This window comes from Triticum urartu, chromosome 1A, assembly GCF_056163025.1.
Source record: "Triticum urartu cultivar PI428250 chromosome 1A, HENAU_Tu73, whole genome shotgun sequence".
NCBI lineage: Eukaryota > Viridiplantae > Streptophyta > Magnoliopsida > Poales > Poaceae > Triticum > Triticum urartu.
In genome coordinates this window covers 354,383,036-354,397,248 of record NC_141873.1, presented here as the reverse complement: position 1 = coordinate 354,397,248, position 14,213 = coordinate 354,383,036, and the positions used below count along the sequence as shown (strand labels likewise).

At 46.5% G+C, this 14,213-nt stretch overlaps 1 protein-coding gene across 1 annotated transcript; it reads right to left on the bottom strand.

Annotated features, from left to right (window-relative positions):
* Nucleotides 1-1,767: 1,767 nt before the first annotated feature.
* Nucleotides 1,768-8,616, bottom strand: LOC125533333 (uncharacterized). The gene is made up of 13 exons (XM_048696972.2): nucleotides 8,407-8,616; nucleotides 7,042-7,104; nucleotides 6,255-6,347; nucleotides 5,987-6,052; nucleotides 5,752-5,875; nucleotides 5,537-5,647; nucleotides 5,192-5,355; nucleotides 4,781-5,101; nucleotides 4,584-4,703; nucleotides 4,283-4,475; nucleotides 3,939-4,109; nucleotides 3,507-3,764; nucleotides 1,768-2,149 (listed from the first exon to the last, which is right to left on the bottom strand). The coding sequence occupies exons 1-13, from the start codon at nucleotides 8,515-8,517 to the stop codon at nucleotides 2,004-2,006; spliced, it is 1,941 nt and encodes a 646-aa protein (XP_048552929.2). The 5' UTR covers nucleotides 8,518-8,616; the 3' UTR covers nucleotides 1,768-2,003.
* Nucleotides 8,617-14,213: the final 5,597 nt, after the last annotated feature.

Genomic DNA, 14,213 nt, shown 5'->3' with positions numbered 1-14,213 from the left:
TGCCGCCACGCTCTGGCTCGGGGGCGCCGGCCCGCGCCAGCCCCACGCGAGCGAGAGGGCCCGAGTCCCCGCCGTCGCCGGCGACGACCAGGCTTCGCCTGGCCGCACCCTTGGGCGGCGGCGAGGGAAGAGGAGGAGGAGTGGGGGAGGGCCGGCCGACGGGATCTAGGGGCCTCCCGGCCGCCCACGCGGGGGGTGACTCAGGAGGGGAGAGGGGCGACTCGGGAGGGCGAAATTTATGTGCAGGGACTCAAGGTTACAAAGTTTCCCCTGTTGAGCCGCCACCTAACGACGCAGTCACCACCGAGCGCACCTGAAGCTGCATCGTCGAGCCCCGCCATAGCCCGGCGCCTTTGATTCCTGGCCGGCCCGCACCAACGGGGGATCCATGCGGAGGGGAAGAAGTGGTCCCGCCGTCGCCTACACCGGGCAGGCTTTTCCCGGCAGCGCCTCTAGGCGGCAGCGAGGGAGGGGGCGGAGGGGACGGGGAGGATCCGGCGGGCTAGGGTTCCCACGTCTGCTCGCGGGAGCGGCATCGGGGGCCGGGGGGGCCGAGGTGATGCGTGTGATGATTAGAGTTCATGTTTTCTTATGCAATACTTAATTAGTTAGGAGTGGATATTATGTTATCCTTGATGTCAACACGTATTCAATTGATTATGATGCACGGTATATTAGGATGGTATCCTCCTCTGAAGAATTTAAGTTGGTTGACTTGATACATGTTCACGCATGTAATTGATTCAAATCCAATTTTGCTTGTATGATATTTATGTTCAGCATGTTTATATCCCCACCATGCTACCATTCAATGTTGGTTATCCAGAATGCATGATTATGATTGTTGTGTCTTTCTAGTTAGTCGCTTCCGAGTCTATTGTTAGCTTTTGCATGTACTAAGCAGAAATACTGTTTGTGCATCCAAATGCTAAAACAAAGTTATGGTATAAATACCTGTTTTGCATGTGTCATCTCTAAATCTTCAAACGAATACTCATGGAGCGGCGGGAGAGAGCGTCATCTTCTATGATAAATGGTGTGTTCCTCTCTGACAAGTATGCCATCTATTTTGTTTTAATATTGAAAAAAGCTAGTAAATGAGATGCCTAGTCCTGAATTAATTAAACAAATAAAAGTACTACTCTCCGAGGAATATTGACAGGCACCCATGAATTAGATTAGTCATGGTTTTTGAAAGACAATGGTGGAGAGGAAGTGTTAATCAGGGAAACCACTCTCGCTTGTTTATCATATAAGACGACGAGATTCTCTGCTGTCAAACAGTCGACTAAAAGTACACCTCCAAAAATAAAATCTTCTTTGTTTTAAACAATGAGCTCTCGTACATAAGCAAATCCATGCTTTCCTATATGAAGGGCCCTTCTTTCTTTTATTGTTGAGTCATCACCTTCTCATTCAAGCACCAACATAAAGAGTGCTATTGACATTCTTAGTTTAACATGTATTTGGTCTAATTAATGTTGGATGGAGCATGACTGGATGTTTTCTACGCCGAATTTTAATGTAGTCGCTGCTTAAACTTCGAAGGTGCTCTGCATTCATGGTCTTCAAAAGAGTTAGCGAGATACCATTCTATCACATTGTATCATGATAGTTTTGACGAAGTATTGATTTTTGAGGTATTTTCGACAGAAGTGGATTTTATTTGCTCAAAATGAAGCATCAAGAAGACACACAACACGATAAGCACACACTCGGCCTCTGCATAGCTAGGTTGCACACAGTCAACACCAACTCACATATACGAAAACACACCGACAATTAGCAAAGTTATATAAGACCAAAGATATGTGTAGGCGAGGAAAAGGTGATATGCGATTGGCAAATTACAACAATGACCATATCCGCACCAACCATGTCATGACACCACATGAACGACGAGATTGTTCAACAGAAGCGCCTTTAGAAAAGGAGCGACACTCAAGCGCCGCCGTCACCGGATCCAAGCACATGGCCAGAATCTAGGTTTTCACCCAAGATAATTAGTCCGAGTAGACATAGTAGTACGGTTCTTCTTCAACATCATCATCTTCTTCTTCTTCTTCTTCTTCTTCTTCTTCCACCACTTTGAGGTTATTGTCCCACTCCCACTTGCGCTTCCTCACTGATCGGGTTTTGTCGTCATCATCTGCAAACGGAACAAAAACATCTCATGGCTGACTGACTGACGGTACAAGCAAAGAAGTCCTAAGGGCATCTCCAGCCGTTGGCCCCCCAGGGGGCGTCAAAAAGCGCCGCCTGGGGGTGAGCCGGCGCAAAAAATGGCCCTGGGGGCAAGTCGGTCCCCAGCCGTCGGCCCCCAGGGCCGCCCCCAGGCATGTATTAAAAAAAAAAGAAGGACCGTTCGACGAAGTTATGATAAAAACTAGTTAAATTTCGGCCAAACATGGCAAATTTCGGCGAAATTCGCGCATTTTCATTACATTAACCTAATCTAAAAAAAAGAAAGGGGCTGAAGTCCTGTTCGCCAGGACTCCTGTTCGCGGAGCGAACGGCGGCCGAAGCCGTTGGCCGCCGCCTCGTCTTCGGGGAAGCGTTCTGCCATGGCGACGGCGGGGCTGGGCGGGCTCGGGAGAGGTAGAGGGAGGGGCTGGGCGGCGGCGCTCGGGAGAGGTAGGGAGAGGGAGGGGCTGGACGGCGGCGAGGGGCGGGGCTGGTGTGGGCATAGGCGAGTGGAGGCCACCGGCTTTTATAGCGGCGCCGTGCCCGTGTGTACGCGTGCGAGGGAGGGGAGGCGTCGGCGCGCCGTCCCGTGACGCGCCGCCCGTGAGGAATCAATGGCAAGGCTGACCGGCGGCAGCCTTGCCATTGATTCCCCGCGGGAACCGAGGCCGTTGGGGGAAGACGAGGCGCCGAGTCGCTGACGCGGCTAGCCCGCGGCTTTTTCGCGCCAAAACAGCTCGCCCCGGGCGCCCCCCAGCGCGCCGGGTTCGGTCTGGGTCCACCGGCGCTGTTTTCGGCCCAAGCCGGCGAAAATCGGGCTCCTGGGGGGGCGACTGGGCCGTTTTTTCGGCGTCGGCGCGAAAAAATCGCCTGGGAGGCCTTCCTGGGGGCGTGGCTGGAGATGCCCTAATAGTGGTTGCGCTATACTGGGATGAATCATGCCAATTGTCCTTGAATGAACAAACAGCTCCCAGTGTCAATACATCCTACCTTTGTCGATCTGACGTGATTACTAACTACACCACTGATCCTACTCTAGTCCATCTTGATGATATTCTCTAGCACGATGTTTACAACCAACTTTACAACAAAAGTGAAGTTCTACACAACTCTTCTACAGGTGAACATGCAGCTAGCACCACCTACCTGCATGCACTTATGTGTATTAATATAACAATGCATACTTACCACTTAACTCGCATACTATGGCCGTATGCATCGTTCTGATGCAGAGACTGGGGTAAACCCCCTTTTCGAAAAAAAACTTAACTCGCATGCTAAGTTTCAAGTAAATTCTGCAACGATCCATAAAGTTAACTTACCATTATGCATTTCCACAACATGCTCTCTCTTCAAAGCCTCTGAAAGTGCAAGAGACGTATGCATGCCTTCCAAAGCTTTGGCAAATATGCTAGGCACCATCTCTTTCAAATGCTGCAAAAGCTCGTCTGGCGTCGTTTCCTCTTGAACAATAGCCTTATAAGTGCGCTTGCCCTTAGCAATGTTGTCAGAGTGAGAGCCTGCTGGTCCGAGCAATGGTCCAGCTGGAGAATCATCAGAGCCCTTGACATCAGCTTCCTCTATAAAAACAAGAAGATACGCCATGTAAAACACCAGCCACCAACACAACCTAGGAGAGGAGACCCATACGATGCACATAGAACCTTACAGACACTAGCAATGTGATGTACGCTACTCGTGCAAGGAAATTTTCAGTTTGATTTTTCATTAAAACTTAAAAGGATAACACTCACTACGCCAAGACAAGCTTTCAGGACAAGTAGTTTGGATGCTGCTGTCTCCTTCTGCCTTCGCTTTTTCTTCAATCTCTCTCTCGCCGCACTTCTCTTTTTGCATAGATATTATTTGTCTAAGCTGCAGATCTGTTTCTTCTTTCGTCGCCGATCTGGTTTTGTCGCCATCATCTGCAAACGGGACAAAAACATCTCACGGCTGACTGACTGACAGTACAGGTAAAAATATAAACCGAGTACAAATAATAACAAAAGTGTCTGTCAATAGATATCATGTTACCACTACCAGCTGTCATAGATAGTAAATTCATTTTTTTTATTTAAAAAAAAAATATCACACTTACTATGCCAAGACAGGCCTTCAGGATAATAGTCATCTTCACTGCTATTGCTACTGTAACCACCCTCCTCAGTGTCACCGGAAACGTTGTTTTTTCTCTTAAGTAAGGTAGAGAACCACGGGGATGAACCTTGCTTTGCATAGAATAGAAGGTATGCTTCACTCTCCAAAGCCATGACATCATTGATTTTCATAACCTGCACTGTAGAAGTTTAGAACCATGCAACTGAACGAGAGATACAATTTGAACTAAAACCACGGCACTTATTTTGGATCGGAGGGAGTAATAACTGTAAACATATTACCTTAGAATCATTGAAGTGAAACCAATTAGTTCGTGACGAACGGATATAACAAACATAGTGACCATTTGATGGAGCACCCTCGTGTTCTACAACTCCATACAAATCATATTTCTGAGGTTTCTGCAGCCACATAGTGTGCATCAGCCATATGCTTGGGTGCATGCGGAATTTGATTAAAAAAAAGAAAATGAACTCACATTATCCGCGGAGCTCATGAATGGGTTTAAGTCCAGCTCTTCCTGATACATCATGCAGTCTTCAATCTTAGTTATATGACTTCCAAAATTTTGAAACCGCTTGAGCTGGATTACAAGAACTTCTGGAGCCTGCTCCACCTTTAATTGTTTTTCCATGTTCACACGAGATCTGCACCCATCACAACCGTAATTCTCAAACACCTCAATCTTGGTAAAAGATTTTAGTGCATCCATGACAGTGGCCATCGGGATGACCTCCAAGTTAAGGTCAAGGAAAGGCTCCAATCTGTCTGAGCAATAGTTGCACTCTGGGCAATGCAACTGCACAAGCAAAAATAAATAAAAATACTAAGTATCACGAGTAAGTCTGAATGATATTGATCAAGTTGTAGTGAGGATCAACAGGCACACCCGGCTTTTTAGCTGCCCTCCAAAAACCTGTGTGACAATTGAAGAGGGTCTCTCAGATGATGGGGACCTGGGAGGGACAGAGGCCTCATCTAATTTATCAAGCAAGCAGCGGAGGAATTCATGGGCGTCTTGGTGCCTTCCCCACCGGAAATTTTCTGAAAATACTGCAACAGTTTTTTGAACAACAGAGTTCAGCGCATAATTGCAATGATGTACTTCCAAATGTCGCAGTTCTCTAATAACGAGAATATGACAGCTAAAACACTGAAGGTGTAAATGCATAGAACATAGTTAAACAAGACGAGCACTACAACAAAAGAAATTTCTGATAATATAAGCACCTACATTTCAGGTGTTCGACAAACTTCTTTGGGTAAAGAACAGCCCCAGAGAGACTGATAACTTCATCAGCATGGAATTTTAGGGAGCAGTAACAGCAGAATTTGCCAGAGGCACCTAGCAAAATATTAAAATCTTAGTTGAAACACGGCAGTCGATAGAATAGATACTCAACAGGAAGACAGTTGAAGAACAGAAGTGAACTAGACTAAATTCCTTACCGGGACATGCATCTGTGTGATCATCTTTCTGAAGCTTCAACACCAGAGGAACAGTGTGAACCACACACTGGAGAATGCAATTAACGAAACATGTCCACCCCTCAGGATTACTTAACGCGGCACCCTAGGAGAGCCAGGCAAACCAGTAATACAAAAACATCCATCATACTTGATTTATTACGTAAGAGGGAAAAAATATAGCAATGTGTGAAAAGGTGGCACAAGTCTAGCTTACCACACGGTAATAGCTCTCTCCACAGATAAGATTACGAGAACAGCACGAAGTATCAACATAATCAAGCTTGTTATCCGGCAGAAGATAGAAGTGGAAGATGTCAAAATCAAACACACTAGATATCAATATCACAATTATAGTCATAGACAATCAAATTTCACAAAGGTTTGGATTCTAGCGTAATATGAATAGTTGTGTTGCCCTGCGATTGTAAGGAACTCCAGTACGGAATTATACTGTATATGCAAAAATAACATATATGGCTTACCATGGGATTCAACTGCCTTGCACATTTAAGAAGAATTTTTATATCTTCGTCTGCAAAACTACCTCTTTGAGCATGGTTCAGAAAGTTCGTATCCTGGAGAACAAACATAGGTGAAATGATAGCTGTATAGATGTAGTGCTGGGGTGAGAGATAGAGGGAGCGTGTGCCACGTTGGATAAAATTGGTACACGAAAAGAGTTTAGAATAGAACTAACTTTTTTCCTTTTTGGGGAAAAAATAGAACTATTAGACAATCCCCTCAGACAAGCAACAGCAATAAAGGAAAGGCAAAAGATGCAAGTTTACGGATTTTTAGAAGGTACCCCTTCAATAAAAAAACATAATACTTCCTCGGTTTTAAAATATAAGGTGTATTAGTTTTTTCAAAAGTCAATCATGTGCAACTTTGACCAAGTTTTTAGAAAAAACATCAATATCTACAATACCAAATGTATCATTAAATCCAGCACGATTTTTTTTCATATTTTACTTATTTTGTCATGTAGACTTATTTTATAACCTTGGTCAAACATACATAAATTTGACTTGCACAAAAATGATGCACCTTATATTCTAACAGAGAGAGTATAGTCTTTTGTATCCAAATCAATCTATTCAATACGTTTGATCCACGGGCTGATATGACGATGGCTTTTTAAGTAACTTTAACATTCATGCAAACTTCTAAGGGGGTGTACCGAAGCAAAACTTGCAAAACTATGGTATGTTGACTTTGGTCTTTGGACGCCTTTTTAACTACAATTATGATATTATAATACACTACTACCTGAGATGAAATTTGACCTTGTGAAGTCTTCTCCCTGTTTTCCTTGACCGCCTGACCCAGATCCTGCAAATAATCAATGAACACCAAAATCTACCCATGAGATTTTGTATAATAACCACATTGCATGTGTAGTATGAGTTAAGAGGAGGGAGTTATGGTGAGATAGACATGAGATGTGACATTTTAGTCTCAGTCCTCTGTTTGACATCGAATGGGTATTATTTTTGAGAATTTAATATACCATTATATTACCTTGTTTGGTTAGCGGAAATTCATGATAGACTAGTGAAGGGGAATGACTCGGGACAGTCGACTAAATTTAGAATCTGAGTCAATCGATTTGTTCCCAGCCGTTGGATGGAAAAGCAACCACCGGATCTTCTTCTTCTATCTCTAAAAACACTGTCCATCGTCTTCCTCCTCATGACCTAGATCTGAACCTCACCCACCACCGTCGGCCGAACCGCTTGCTTCCACTGCCCACGGCCGACAGCGCTCCTGCAACCGCCTCGCCTCCCGCACTCCTCTCAAATCGCCACCCACTGCCGTACTGCCGCCGCCCCCGATCAGCAGCGCTCCCGCAACCGCCTCACCGCCCGCAGTCCCCTCAACCGCCACCCACCGCCGTGCTGCCGCCGCCCCTGACCGGCAGCGCTCCCGCAACCGCCTCACCGCCCGCAGTCCCCTCAACCGCCACCCACCGCCGTGCTGCCGCCGCCCTGATGACCAATTTTTTTTCACAAACTTGCCCCCCCCCCCCCCCCCCCCCGCACCCCTAAGAATAGATAATGGGGTAGCCTTCTCCGGCGAACTACTTCCCTCCGTTGTTCCTTTCTTGACATTAAAATTGACTGGCCCAAATTCCAAATTCAGGCGACTTACGTATAGCTATTGTGTTAGTGAAGAGATGGCAATTTAAGTTATGATGAAGGGTTAAGATGTTTTCTGTGTATCAATTCCCTCAAAATTTCACCTCTCCCCTTTCAATCAAAAATACAAAGGGCGATGATCAGCGCCGGTGGATCCCCTACCAACGCACCTCCCCTCCCCCCTCCCGACAGTGAGCTCGGAGGACGATGGTGAGCTCGCAGCACCGCCCCCTGGGCATTTGCAGCAGATGCCAGCAAGCTCGAAAGAACCCCGCCGCCGGTCGGGGTCGCGGCGCGGTCATGAGGGCTCGCAGCGTGCGTCTCCCCCTCGTTGTAGGGCCGGCGCTCGATTCCCTTCACCCGGCGGGCCTGGTTGGGCACAACCCCGGACAGGCGCGAGGCGCGAGGGAGATACAAAGAAGCAAACAGACCCTAACTAAGCAAGCAAGAAAGCACTAGCTATACATGCCAAAAGGAGGAGCCTAAGAAAACTCACCGATTCGAGAGGCTGGAGCTGGATCGCATCGGCCGCCGGCTGCTGCTGCTGCTGCTGCTCCTTCTCCTCCGGCGGTGGCGGCAGGGCGACCGGCATTGAGTCCCCGTCCATGAGATAAAGCTAGGGTTCCTGGGTGGGGAGGGAAGAAATGAGGGATTTGGGGTTTCGTCTGGGGTGCAGGAATCAATCAACTCGAGGCTCGAGCGATGGGCGCCGCGGGGAGGCTTTTATATGCCGGGGTGTGGTCTCCTCGCTTCCTCACGCGGTCAAGCGGGGTAGGGTCCAGTCAGCGCTCCATGCTCGTCGTTTGGGCTCGGGGTCGAGCCGGAGCATATCACCAGAGTGATTAATGCTACACGAGCTGGCCTTCCGTTCCTTCGGTCTTTCATTTATTACTACCTACAAAAAACAAGAGTGGAGTATACTAGTGGTAGTAGTACAGTGCAGTTGTTGTACAGGTCTACTTTGCTGGAGGACAATGCAGGTTGATGCTTAATCTGCGCCGACAGGCAGCTAGCAATATCTATTGGGATCCATGGTGTCAGTCGGGTCTAGATGCTTGCATGCTCCATTGCTCCTCATGTTTAAAATGTTATAATGACTTTTCTCTTGTGTCAATATGTACGAAAAATAAATCAAGCAAACGTCCTTACCTGATTTTGGATAAAGATAGAAGGAAGAATGTTGCGAAGGTGGCTGGATTCTTTTTATGTTCTTGGTTTGTGTTCGAGCCCCTTCCTATATTTTGCATGGGATTGCAAAATAACAAAAAGGTAAAAAGTGACCGAGATGTGAGGGAAAAAATATTTGTTTCACGTTTCCGGAAAGACCATCTATTTGTCCGTTTGTCAGGTTCAGCACGAAATCATAAAGCTCGACTAAGGATAATCGTTAAACAAATATCCTCAAATGTATGTTGCCTAAATATATTTGTTTGCTGGCGGATTAGATTGTCTTGACGTGTTGAAACATTTTTCTTGTGCTTCATGAAATATCCTCCGCCGTCTAGCAGAATTTTACGAGGACCACTGTTTTAGCGGAGTGAAAGCTTCGACTTGTATATATCACGAGAACTACAATAGCCAAGAGTTTCAGGCCTTAAGGTAACAGGGTGCTTTGTGTGTCCGCCCGTTACAATCTAGGAAAGAGATAAAAAGTAAGAAAGAGATATACATGGAGCCAATTAAGAATGATGTGATAACAATGCGTGAAAATGAATGCGCGGTATTGAAGGGGTAACGCCATTTGACGAGAGAGATATTATTGAAAATAATTATTAGATCTGGTCCTCATGCCTTCATAAACTTTCATGAGAAATTCCTCGTCTTTGTTTAATAAAACCCAGAAGGTATATGTTTTTCAAACAATATGTTCCCACATGTTAGGTTTCAAAAAAGATATTCCCGTATGCATGCACGTGAGAAGATGGTGAGTAGTAGTGAAGAAAGGGTAAAATGTAGTTTTTTTTTACTCTCTTCGTTCTTTTTTATTACTCGGTGCACAGCGACCTAGACATTTATTTGATGATAATTTAGGATTGAGATGCGCCTTGCTATAACATTGATGAGACAAGTAATTACTGATGAATCGATGACGATCCTTCCAAATCAGGAGAGAAAGAATACACCTGACAGATCAGGAGTAGTATTATTTTATGTGAGTAGGTTTCGTCGATCATAGCGGTTGATTGACAGCACAAAACCTTGCAGCACCAGAAGTCAACATAAGGGTGCGCAGCAGCCTTTGCATGCAGCTAGCTTGCCTAGCCCTTGGTGAGCGCAGCACGCCGAGTTGATGGCGACCTCCAAGTAGTCATGTCGATGTAAATACACGTCTATCCAGCAGACTGGAGTATCAGGCGATATACGGGGGCTAACGTGTTCTCGTGATCCAGAGCTTCTCGACCATTGGATCCTTGATACAATGGTCAGTGTAGGTTACATGCTTTTACAGAAAACCACCAAGGAATTACACTTTGGTCCACATCTGCCATGCTGATGCTGGCCATTCGATCACAGATCCAATGGCCCTGATAGCCCTGGAGCATGGGAGCACGTGACTTCCCGTATCACCACATCCTCATGGATTTTCACACACAGGTACTACTAGCTCGTACTTATTATTTTTCCTTTTTTGGAAAAAGGAGAGGCGCTCAAGGCATAACTACGGAGCTGTTTGGATTGTGACTATATTTGCCTTATGTTGCTACATTATTTTTGCCACACTTGCCTAACTTAAATTGCTTAAATTGTTAGCCACACTTTGGCTTGCCTAAAGAAATCTTACCACACTTTATGTGTCTATGACATGTGGGGTTCACTGCTTATAAAAAAATTCTTGCCTTATGTGTGGCTAGAACCAAACACCCACCTAATTTGGTCAAACTTGCCTAAAATGAGATGTGGTAAAATGTGGCAATATGTGGCTGAAAACCAAACAGTTCCTACATCTCAAATGTAGCTCAAGTACATGCATGTTACAGCATGAATTACAATCGTACGTATACAACACCAAAATGGTTATATGGGCATCTCCAACTATGACTTTTAAATCGGACACCATATCCGTTCATGGACCGGTGGGAACTAGTCCATGAACTTTGATGAGGGAGAGAACCAAGGTTTAATCATAAAAAAATCTTCATTTGTCCAGTTGAGAGAAGAGGGAAGAGAGAGATGGCATGCATGTGGTTGTTTTTGATGGATATGTGTGTTGTGCAGTTGGAAAGAGAGAGAAGGGAGGAGGACCACATGCTTGCTTTTGTTTTGAAAGATGCAGCATTGTTGGCATTCATTGATAATAGCAGGAAGCAACGGAAAACAACAAGGTGGTGAAGGTCCTAGGACCAAAGGATCTGAAGATCAAAAAACAAAAACAAAAACAAAAACAAAAACAAAAACAGCAACCCTAGTAGCTACAGCACAACACTCCTTACAAACCACACTAGGCAGCGTAGCTCCGACTCCGATGGTGAAACTACTAAGGAAACTGGGCAAGGGTGGCGTCACGGAGGATCACCGAAGGAACCACCTGTCACGTGTCATCATATACCACCGGTCCCCCACCGCGGCTTCGACTTCACATCAGACAGATGGTCGAGGCATGTGATGGCCTGGCTTATTAGGGATGATAGACTACTCATATCAATAAGGAATTTCTTCTTTTCCGGGAGCCCATTCGGACAGAACTCCAAAGTTAAGCGTGCTCAGCTTGGAGTAGTGTCAGGATGGGTGACCGGCCGGGAAGTTGCTTGTAACACCCCGAGACCGATGTGCCAGGTGTCGTCCAGTTATTCGTTGTTGTTGCCTTGTCATTTTCTTGCGTGTTGCATTTCATCATGTCATCATGTGCATAGCATCATCATGTTTTCAAAACTTGCATCTGTCCCGGTCTCCTCGTCCTCTCCGTTGTCCGTTCTGAGCCCAACCACACCTGCACACGCCCGCGGCATGTCCGAAATATTATTTTATAAGTGGCCAGAAAATGTTCTCGGAATGGGTTGAAAGTTGGCATGTGGTGTTGTTGTGTTGTAGGTAGGCCGCCTGCCAAGTTTCATCGCATTCGGAGTTCGTTTGATAGCCCAACGGATAACTATAGTGACATTATAGTCCGTCTAACGTCGGACGTTTTCGGTCTCCGGAAACAGATGCCAGGCTCTCTCTCTCTCTCCTCTCCCCCTCGCAGTCTCACCAAAACCCACCTAGTCCATCCTCCTTCCCCTCTTCACTTCCGGAGTTGTCCGATGCGACCGCACGGTCCGAAACCCTCTCTGCACAGTGCATCGAACCCCTCACGTGCGCGTCCGAAATTGTCCCGGACCCGACCCGGACAGTCGTCACCCTTGGATCCGGATCATCCCCAAATGTCTACAAAACGTCATCGTTTTCCTATTTGGACTTCCTAGTGTTTTATTCTCGACCGCTCAATTTTAATTGGAGGGACGGATTAGCCCCTAAACTTTCCTCTTTACCATATATATAGTCCACTCCTAGACTATTTTGGACAAATCCCTAATTTCTAGGGATCCTCTAGCCGCCGCCCCGTCTCATCACCCAGCTCTGGATCCCCATCCCACCAACCACCGAGCCCGAGCTCCACCTCGTTTTTCCCCACCGGACCAATCCATCGATCCACCTCCCTCCATCGATCCCCGAGCGCCCCTGCAGCCTCCCGCATCTGATCCAGGGAGAGCAGCACCCTCCCGTGCTCCTCCACGACGTGCTCCTCCCGCGAGCCTGCTCCCTCCTCTGCTCCTTTCCTTCCCCTCGTTTCCTGCTCCCTCCTCTCACTTTTGTCTCTCTCTGAACCAGGCCGCCGCCACCATGGCCTCAAGCTCCGTCGCTGCAGGGAACCAGGAGCCCGCCGCCCCGATGCAAGGACCCCGCGGCCGGATCCCGCCATTCCCGGCGAACTCCGCCTCCCGTTCCCATCGCGCCGCCGTCGCCAGGAGCTCCTGCCGCCTCCGTTGACCTGCGCCACTGCCTCTCCCGCTGCTGCCTGCGTCGCGTGGTCGAGCGTGCGAGCGACCCCGTGGGCTGCTGGTGCCGCCAAGGCCCATCGGCGCCTTCCCTTTGCCAGATCCAGCCAGCGCCAGGCCTCCTCTGCTTCCAGTCGGGCCTTGGCCCATGGTGAGGAACCCCCACCGCCTGTTCCTGTTAGGCCCGCAGCCAGATTCAGCCCGTTGATGTTTTTTTCAGGATCCGTGAATTTGTCTATTTATCCTAAGACTGCAGTTTTACAGAAAAGACCCTCATGTTCATGCATATAATAACTCACAATTCGTGCATCGGTTTAAAATGATTTATATATGAAACTTGCTCAGAATTTTGTCTAGTTTAATAATATGTCACTTTCATCCATGTTTAAAATGTCTAAAATGATGTTTGTTTAAATTTGCTCCTATGCCATGCTAAAATGCTTTATTTTATAACTAAATAACCGTAACTCGGTTTTTAACAATCTTTATATGTAAATGGGGTAGAAAAATGCCTAGTTTAACATGGTGACCTTTATTTGCATGTTAAACAACTCTAAAATTATGTTTAGGGCAGAACAGTACCAAACCTAATATATGCATATGAGGCGTTTCCAGAATTGTTGTTCGTTGTTTCCGGCCTCATTTAAACTTGACTAGATAGGTAGTTTTATTTGCTTCACCCTCTTGCCATGTTTATCAACATTTAATATTGTTGAGTACATAACCAGGAGAGAACTAAATAATTGATGTGGCGTTTCGTCGATATGCAACGGAGTTGCATATTGACCTCCACTTAATTTGTAGGATTGTTTGTGCACTTTGCCATGTCATGCTTCATTAAACCGGACATGCATCATTCTTGTTTGCGCATCATGCCATGTCTATGTGGTGGTTGTTTACTATGCCGTTTGCTTCTTTCCGGTGTTGCTTCTTCGGGTTGGTTCCGATAACGTCGCGTTTGTGAGGACCCGTTCGTCTACGTCCGTTTATCTTCTTCATGGACTCGTTCTTCTTCCTTGCGGGATTTCAGGCAAGATGATCATACCCTCGAAATCACCACTATCTTTGCTTTGTTAGATGCTCGCTCTTTTGCTATGCCAATGCTACGATGCCTACCATTTGCTTTCAAGCCTCCCAAATTGCCATGCCAAACCTCTAACCCACCATGTCCTAGCAAACCGTTGATTGGCTATGTTACCGCTTTGCTCAGCCCCTCTTATAGCGTTGTTAGTTGCAGGTGAAGATTGAAGTTTGTTCCTTGTTGGAACATGGAGATGTCGTTCCTTGTTGGGACATGTTTACTTGTTGGGATATCACTATATATCTTATT

What these genes read in the sequence shown, in the direction of transcription:
- LOC125533333 (XM_048696972.2), bottom strand. Translation starts at nt 8,517, where the DNA reads ATGGACGGGGACTCAATGCCGGTCGCCCTGCCGCCACCGCCGGAGGAG. An exon ending in AGCTCCAGCCTCTCGAATCG is followed by an intron (nt 7,105 to 8,406) that starts GTGAGTTTTCTT and finishes GATTATTTGCAG; the next exon opens with GATCTGGGTCAGGCGGTCAA. An exon ending in GTTTGTCGAACACCTGAAAT is followed by an intron (nt 5,356 to 5,536) that starts GTAGGTGCTTAT and finishes AAACTGTTGCAG; the next exon opens with TATTTTCAGAAAATTTCCGG.